At 43.2% G+C, this 8268-nt stretch overlaps 1 protein-coding gene across 2 annotated transcripts in view; it reads right to left on the bottom strand.

Annotated features, from left to right (window-relative positions):
• Positions 1-134: 134 nt before the first annotated feature.
• LOC126386792 (E3 ubiquitin-protein ligase RNF182) overlaps positions 135-8268 on the bottom strand; it is a 12876-nt gene continuing 4742 nt past the window's right edge. The window contains exons 2-8 of one of the 2 annotated variants that reach the window (XM_050039372.1): positions 6410-6456; positions 4611-4719; positions 3995-4148; positions 2331-2398; positions 2127-2238; positions 1812-2038; positions 135-1688 (exon numbers count right to left, since the gene is read on the bottom strand). In XM_050039372.1, the coding sequence (XP_049895329.1) occupies positions 1506-1688; positions 1812-2038; positions 2127-2238; positions 2331-2398; positions 3995-4148; positions 4611-4658 (792 nt within the window). In that variant the 5' untranslated portion in view covers positions 4659-4719; positions 6410-6456 and the 3' untranslated portion in view covers positions 135-1505. The remainder of the gene's footprint in view (positions 1689-1811; positions 2039-2126; positions 2239-2330; positions 2399-3994; positions 4149-4610; positions 4720-6409; positions 6457-8268) is intronic. The other variant, XM_050039373.1, reaches the window with a different exon arrangement.

Below are 8268 nucleotides of genomic sequence, written 5' to 3'. Positions count from 1 at the left end.
ACATCTATTGCACGTCTGTCCGTCCTGGAAGAGGGATCCCTCCTCAGTTGCTCTTCCTGAGGTTTCTACCGTTTTTTTCCCCGTTAAAGGGTTTTTTAGGGAGTTTTTCCTGATCAGCTGTGAGGGTCTCCTTAGGACAGAGGGATGTCGTATGCTGTAAAGCCCTGTGAGGCAAATTGTGATTTGTGATATTGGGCTTTATAAATAAAATTGACTGACTGAAAAATAAATTGATTGATTGATAGTAGTAGTAGTAGTAGCAGTAGCAGTAGCAGTAGTAGTGGTAGTGGTAGTTTGTCAGGGTTCATTTGTGTTCCTGTAATTGAAGCATTCTCTGGCAGTAGAATTTCCTTTGGGATAAATTAAGTTTAATGAATTCAATTGAAATGAGACAAGGACTAGCTCGTTAACACAGCCTGCCGACCCTCAACTTCACTACCTGCCACTAGGACGCCACGTCCCCAGGAGGAGAGCGGATGGCAGCTCAAACTTTAGCCGCTGTAGCAGCTTGAATTCAGCCTGTACAAACGGCAGCCCAGGGTTCACAGCGGTCCTGTGTGGACTGGCTGTTTCTTAACATTAGGGGATGCCATTTCTTAGCTAACGTTACATAAGCAAAGCTGAAAAGAGGCAAGAAACTTGGGAACGCACATGACATAAAATCTTTTGGATTTTCCCTACGCAGATGTCAGTCCAACTGAGTTGCTGTTTGAAGCAACTCAGAAAGTCGAGGTCAGTCTCAGTTTTTACGTTACGTTCCAAACTGTTCACCGACATACAAAGTTCCCCAGAGAACCATTCAGGCATCCCATAATAACAACTGCCCAACAGGAAGTCAGGTCTGTGATGGAGCTAGGCTAACAGTTTTCTCCTACCTCCAGTCTTTGTGCTAAGCAAGGCTAACAATTTCCCCTGCTTCCAGTCTTTGTGCTAAGCTAGGTTAACAGTTTCCCCTGCTTCCAGCCTTTGTGCTAAGCTAGGCTAACAGTTTCCCCCTGCTTCCAGTCTTTGTGCTAAGCTAGGCTAACAGCCCTGCTTCCAGTCTTTGTGCTAAGCTAGGCTAACAGTTTCCCCCTGCTTCCAGTCATTGTGCTAAGCAAGGCTAGCAGTCCCTGAGGACATGTTAAATGTCGGCTTCAGAGTCACACACGCCTTGAACTGTTTGATGTTTGGTGTTACTGAATGCTCTTCTCTGATTGGCTGACAGGTGTCCTGTTGGGTCCTACTGTTGTTCCTGAAATGAAATCAGTTTGTCCAGCAGGAGACGACAAAGACAAAAACCTTCACAGTACACACCATCTGTGATGATGTCATCAGCTGGTCCTGGTGTGATTGGCTGCAACCTGATGAGGGGCAGGGTTAATGCTGGTATGTGTGATGTGAGGGTCTACAGGTGAGTGATTCAGGTGTGACGGCTCATGCTGTCAGTGTTGTTGTTTACATCATGTTGTCATCATCGTCATAGCAGCACGTTTTCGTGTCAACACTGCAGCATGTCGTCATCGTCATGGCAGCGTGTGTGTGCGTGCGGCGAGCGCCTCCATCAGCTCGTGACACAGACACTGACAGAAGCCGTAGAGGACGAGCAGCAGCAGCGTGGAGGGAACCAGACTGACCAGGACCACGCCCAGCCACAGCTGACCAATCATTAGCAGGTAAATCCCCAGAGGCAGAGAGCTGAAGTACACCTGTCCAAACACACGACAGCACCTCGTTAGTCTCTCACTCACTCACACACACACACACACACACACACATACACACACACACTACATGCTGGTACTAGTTTGACTGGGTTGGAGTATACTGACCAGGCAGAGTGCCCCCAGCAGGCAGCGCGGGAAGCTGCGGGACGTCCAAGCGCGACACTTGTGAGCCGGCAGGTTGCAGGGCAGCGAGTCCAGGCTGGGGGGGCGGTACAGACCCACCACATTGAGCATGCTCAGTGAGTCCGAGGACGGAGACTCCTCTGGGAGCTCCATGATGGTGATGACCAGACAGTCTGAGGAGCGGTGGGACGAGTCTACGCCGCCGCCTCCTGTCAGACAGAGAGGGAGGAGCTTAATGTTCCGGTCTAGAGCCCAGACATAAAAAACATTTAGAGAAGAAAGTTGCCATTATTTTACCGGTCAGACCATTTGGACTCAGCACCACCTCCCCTCCTGCTCCTCCTCGCCGGACTCGGTCCTGACAGGACAGAACAGCCAGGATGTGTCGGTCATCCTCCATCAACCACACCTGCAGAGGACAGAGACAGGAGGACAGCAGAACGTCAGTCTGTCCAGCTCAGAAGCGGGAGGAGTTTCACCTCCTGGCTAATAAAGTCTCACCTCCTCGTCGGGGACGTGGGTCTCATGGCGACAGAAGGGACAGCTGATGACGGATGGCGAGGACTCACCTGAAAATCAACCAGAAGAATGACATGACACACTGGATGATGTCAGAATCATCACACATCACACTGGTCATCGTACTGGACGGATAGAGATGATGTCACTGGCTGGTCAGAATGACCTCTGCTGATTGGTCAGTGACCTAACTGTGGACAAGTTTCACAACATCAATCATCGAGTCTTCGTTAGACGTGACTCGTCAAACCTCTCAAGTCTTAAACTAAACTTTACAACCAGCTCTGTGTCAGCACAAGTCGAGTTTGGGCACTGGGCGCCACTTTGCGCCATCTGTCAAACGGGCTGAGGCAGGTTGTGTCTGAAGTTGCTAAGCAACCATAACCAGCACTGCATCACAGCCTGCTTTAACACATGCACGCCATGATGGCGTCATTCTGGTGTCTGAGCACCTGCAGCGTGTCTGCGTTAACGACGATGGCTCTGAGAGTGATAAACGTAACGGGTACGACCCTGAACACTGGAAATGACGGCCCAGATCTCCCTGCTCATCTGTCAACTCAGCTCCGCCCAACAACACATCTGGTGTCACCCAGTGGAGTTCAACTCTGGAGCTGGACCTACTGGCCAACAATGATGAGTGGCTTATGAGTCAGTTCAGACTGCTTGCGTGCGGTGCTGCTGGATCTCTGCGTTGCTTCGGGCCCGGCGTTACAAAGAAGCACCCACAGGAACCAAGCTGTGCCGATGCTGTGACACCTGAAAAACCACCCCGACCTCTGTCTCCAGGTATCTGAGCCAAATGCTGCTGCTGGGTGCCAGCGCCTGGTTGTTATGCATCGTTTATGAACACAAGACGTATTTTAAGAAATTATTTGAGTCAAACAGCTGTGGAACTGTGTCCCTTATTTAGAGAGTTTATTTCAGACAGTCAGTTTTCTGTCTGAATAAATCAGCACCCATGAACACCTTCATATGTGACACTTCTTCTTGACTTGTGAGACAGTCTGAGGCGGCAGCATTCACAGCATCAGCCACCAGCTGCAGTTTGAGCCTTGGTAACGTCCACACTGAGTCCACCAAACATCGTCTTCTTTCAACCTCTCCAACAACAAATTCAGCTTCACTGTGTCAAGGTTGGTTTCTTACCTTTCCTTCCTGTTGGCCCTGCTCTGCTTCCTGCTGCTTTAGTTTAAGTTTAAGTCTAAGTCCCACTGATTGTCACACACCTGAGTGTGTGAAATTTGTTCTCCGCATTTGACCCATCCCCTGAGGGAGCAGTGAGCAGCAGTGGTGTTGCACTCAGGAATCATGTGGTGATGTAAACTTCTGTTCATCAATAATAATTCACTGACCATTAATAGGCACCTGTGGGCGGGGCCAGACGCTCGCTCACATGCGCCACATTTCAAGCTGATTGTGATTTATAAAGGGAAACTGGCATGGGACATGTGTGCACACTGTGTTATAAATCAGGATATTTCTATACGTACGCTTCCTGTGCTTTGTTCGTACGTCACCTTTAGTCACCTCTCCTGTGCACAGTTTTATAAGTGAGGCCCCAGATCTCAGGTCTACAGCTGAGCTCATAGTCAAACCATTGCCCCGCCTCCTCACAGCTAACTTTACCTGACAGGTGAACTCACCCATGTCCACCATCTTCTTCAGACACTTGGCGCAGACTCGGTGCAGACAGCCCAGCAGTTTGGGTTTCCTGCTGCGAGTGTCGTAGCGGTTGTAGCATATTTTACACTCAAGTTCCTCCAAAGTGTAAACCAGAGACTGAGCCCAGGTCTGCACCTGAATGCACCACAGGAAAAAGTTAATGACCCTGAACACCCCATATCAAAGAGTTGATGTCACTTAACGTACCAAAACAAAGAGTTAATGACATTGAACGTACCATAACAAAGAATTAATGTCACTTAACGTACCGTAATAAAGAGTTAATGTCACTTAACGTACCATAACAAAGAGTTAATGTCACTTAACGTACCAAAACAAAGAGTCAATGACACTGAACGCACCGTAATAGAGTTAATGTCAGTCAACGCACCATGACAAAGAGTAAATGTCACTAAACGCACTATAACAAAGAGTTAATGACCCTGAATGCACCACAACAGAGTTAATTTTAATCGCAGTCTAAGATTTGTGGAAGTATCAAGAGAAATGGAACCTCCTCAGACTAATCAGAATTGTTTGTGGCTCCTGGTTTATTTGTGGACGGTGCTCTGAATATGTGCTGATGGGAAATCTCACCTTGGCTTCCATCTCCCGGCCAGGCTCCGCCTCCTTCAACTGGCTCATTCTTGTGGCTGTTGTCCTCACCTGAAAGATGGCGGAGCTTAACTCAACTTGAGGTCGTCAGCTGAATGGAAGACAAACGGTTAGAATACTCTCAAAGATCCAGAGTGTGGGATTCTGATCTGATCAGCTGTGCTCTCTTTAATCAGCTGTGTTCGATGCGTTCTCTTAATCAGCTGTGCTCTCTTTAATCAGCTGTGTTCTCTTAATCAGCTGTGCTCTCTTTAATCAGCTGTGTTCTCTTTAATCAGCTGTTCTCTCTTCATTCAGCTGGGTTCTCTTTATTCAGCTGTGCTCTCTTTAATCAGCTGTGCTCTCTTTAATCAGATGCGTTCTCTTAATCAGCTGTGCTCTCTTTAATCAGATGTGTTCTCTTTATTCAGCTGTTGTCTTTAATCAGCTGTGTTCTCTTTAATAAGCTGTTCTCTCTTCATTCAGATGTGTTCTCTTTATTCAGCTGTTGTCTTTAATCAGCTGTGTTCTCTTTAATCAGCTGTTCTCTCTTTAATCAGATGCGTTTGCTTTATTCAAGTGTTGTCTTTAATCAGCTGTGCTCTCTTTAATCAGATGCGTTCTCTTTATTCAGCTGTTGTCTTTAATCAGCTGTGCTCTCTTTAATCAACTGTTCTCTCTTCATTCAGCTGGATTCTCTTTATTCAGCTGTGCTCTCTTTAATCAGTTGTGCTCTCTTTAATCAGATGAGTTTGCTTTATTCAGCTGTTGTCTTTAATCAGCTGTGCTCTCTTTAATCAGATGCGTTTGCTTTATTCAGCTGTTGTCTTTAATCAGCTGTGCTCTCTTTAATCAGATGCGTTCTCTTTATTGAGCTGTTGTCTTTATCAGCTGTGCTCTCTTTAATCAGATGCGTTCTCTTTATTGAGCTGTTCTCTTTAATCAGCTGTGCTCTCTTTAATCAGATGCGTTCTCTTTAATCAGCTGTGCTCTCTTTAATCAGATGTGTTCTCAGCAGCGTCTCTGTGACGCAGCGTCAGAAACATTGATGTTTGTCTTCCTGGTGTGAATCAACTCCTGAACACTAAAGGAATTCTGACCAGGAGACGTTTTGCTAACAGACTACACTACATCCTCCTCAATCTGACGCACTGGCCGAACTCACGCTTGTAAACGTTGCCTCCACGTCACGTGCATCAGTCTACGTACTTTGTGTTCTGTGCTCAGCAGACAGCTTGCCACCAATAGAGACAGAGCGCGTGTAAGTCCCGCCCACACCGGAGGGGAAAACATTTCATGGGTCTCGACTGAGTCTGTGTTTCAAACAGATGGACAGTCTGTCTCTCTCTGGCGGACACAGGGCACTACAGGCTGATGTCTGATGTTTGTAGCTGCGGACACGTCGCTGGCATTTCAGCCGTTGGTTGCAGATTGTGGCAGCTGTTTACCTGTCCAGTGGGCGGGGCTTCCAGAGTGTGACACATTGCGTTCTGATTCTCTGTCAAACACAAACCTCACTGTCCTCTCTTTAAAACTCATTTTCATAAACTGGCTTTTGATGGCAAGTTTTATTTATTTGTTTGTTTGTTTGATGTTTTCATTACTTTGCGTATTTGGGACTTTTTATTTGTTTCTGTTGTTTGTGACATCATCAACCTGACTCCAGTCTGCTGCACTTTGTAAACTTGGTTTTGAAAACCATGAATCAATAATAATAAGAATTATTATTATTATTATTATAAAGTGATGTGTCATGTGATTGGTCGATCTGTGTCCACACAGATGAAGCATCAGGTACCCACCTGACTCCAGATCAGCTGATGTGTGTGACACTCTGAGAGGACGCCATCTACAGAGACAGACACAGAGACTATCAGTGCACATACTGAGAGAACTCATCTGTTTTATTACTGATGTTCATCTATGAAGCACTCACACACACACACACACACACACACACACACACACACACATACTGTGATGTATTTATAGACTGCAGCTGTTATGTAACCGGGGAGGGGACACTGGGGATGCTGATGTTGCTATGGCAACAGCTTTACCTGTGGCTGAACCTCAGATGAGCCAATCAGACGAGTCAGATGTGATCAGCTGATGACGTCACTTCCTCAGTTTAAAGAGATGTCAGGCCGAACTCCACCTTTATTTATACAGCTGTGTGTTTATCACTGTGTTTGTTTGTTTATCACTGTTTGTTTATCATTGTTTGTTTATCACTGTGTGTTTATCACTGTGTTTGTTTGTTTATCACTGTTTGTTTATCATTGTTTGTTTATCACTGTTTGGATTATCATTGTGTTTGTTTGTTTATCACTGTTTGTTTATCAGTTTGTTTATCACTGTTTGTTTATCAGTTTGTTTGTTTGTTTGTTTATCACTGTTTATCATTGTGTTTGTTTATCACTGTTTGTTTATTTATCACTGTTTGTTTATCATTGTGTTTGTTTATCACTGTGTTTGTTTGTTTATCACTGTTTGTTTATCAGTGTTTGTTTATCACTGTGTGTTTATCACTGTGTTTGTTTGTTTATCACTGTTTGTTTATCATTGTGTTTGTTTGTTTATCACTGTTTATCATTGTGTTTGTTTATCACTGTTTGTTTGTTTATCACTGTTTGTTTATCACTGTGTTTATCACTGTTTGTTTATCATTGTGTTTGTTTATCACTGTTTGTTTATCACTGTGTTTATTTATCACTGTTTGTTTATCATTGTGTTTGTTTATCACTGTGTTTGTTTGTTTATCACTGTTTGTTTATCATTGTGTTAGTTTATCACTGTGTTTATCACTGTGTTTGTTTGTTTATCACTGTTTGTTTATCACTATTTTTGTTTATCACTGTTTGTTTATCATTGTGTTTATTTGTTTATCATTGTGTTTGTTTGTTTATCACTGTTTGTTTATCATTGTGTTTGTTTGTTTATCACTGTTTATCATTGTGTTTGTTTATCACTGTTTGTTTGTTTATCACTGTTTGTTAATCACTGTGTTTATCACTGTTTGTTTATCATTGTGTTTGTTTATCACTGTGTTTGTTTATTTATCAGTTTGTTTATCATTGTGTTTGTTTATCACTGTTTGTTTGTTTATCACTGTTTGTTTATCATTGTGTTTGTTTATCACTGTTTGTTTATCACTGTGTTTATTTATCACTGTTTGTTTATCATTGTGTTTGTTTATCACTGTGTTTGTTTGTTTATCACTGTTTGTTTATCATTGTGTTAGTTTATCACTGTGTTTATCACTGTGTTTGTTTGTTTATCACTGTTTGTTAATCACTATTTTTGTTTATCAATGTTTGTTTATCATTGTGTTTATTTGTTTATCACTGTGTTTGTTTATCACTGTGTTTGTTTATCACTGTTTGTTTATCATTGTGTTTGTTTGTTTATCACTGTGTTTATCACTGTGTTTATCACTGTGTTTGTTTGTTTATCACTGTTTGTTTATCACTATTTTTGTTTATCATTGTGTTTATTTGTTTATCACTGTGTTTGTTTGTTTATCACTGTTTGTTTATCACTATTTTTGTTTATCATTGTGTTTATTTGTTTATCACTGTGTTTGTTTGTTTATCACTGTTTGTTTATCACTATTTTTGTTTATCACTGTTTGTTTATCATTGTGTTTATTTGTTTATCA

The sequence above is a fragment of the Epinephelus moara genome, chromosome 24 (assembly GCF_006386435.1).
Source record: "Epinephelus moara isolate mb chromosome 24, YSFRI_EMoa_1.0, whole genome shotgun sequence".
Lineage (NCBI taxonomy): Eukaryota > Metazoa > Chordata > Actinopteri > Perciformes > Serranidae > Epinephelus > Epinephelus moara.
Note: the sequence above shows the minus strand (reverse complement) of the source record. Positions and strands in the feature narration are given on the sequence as shown.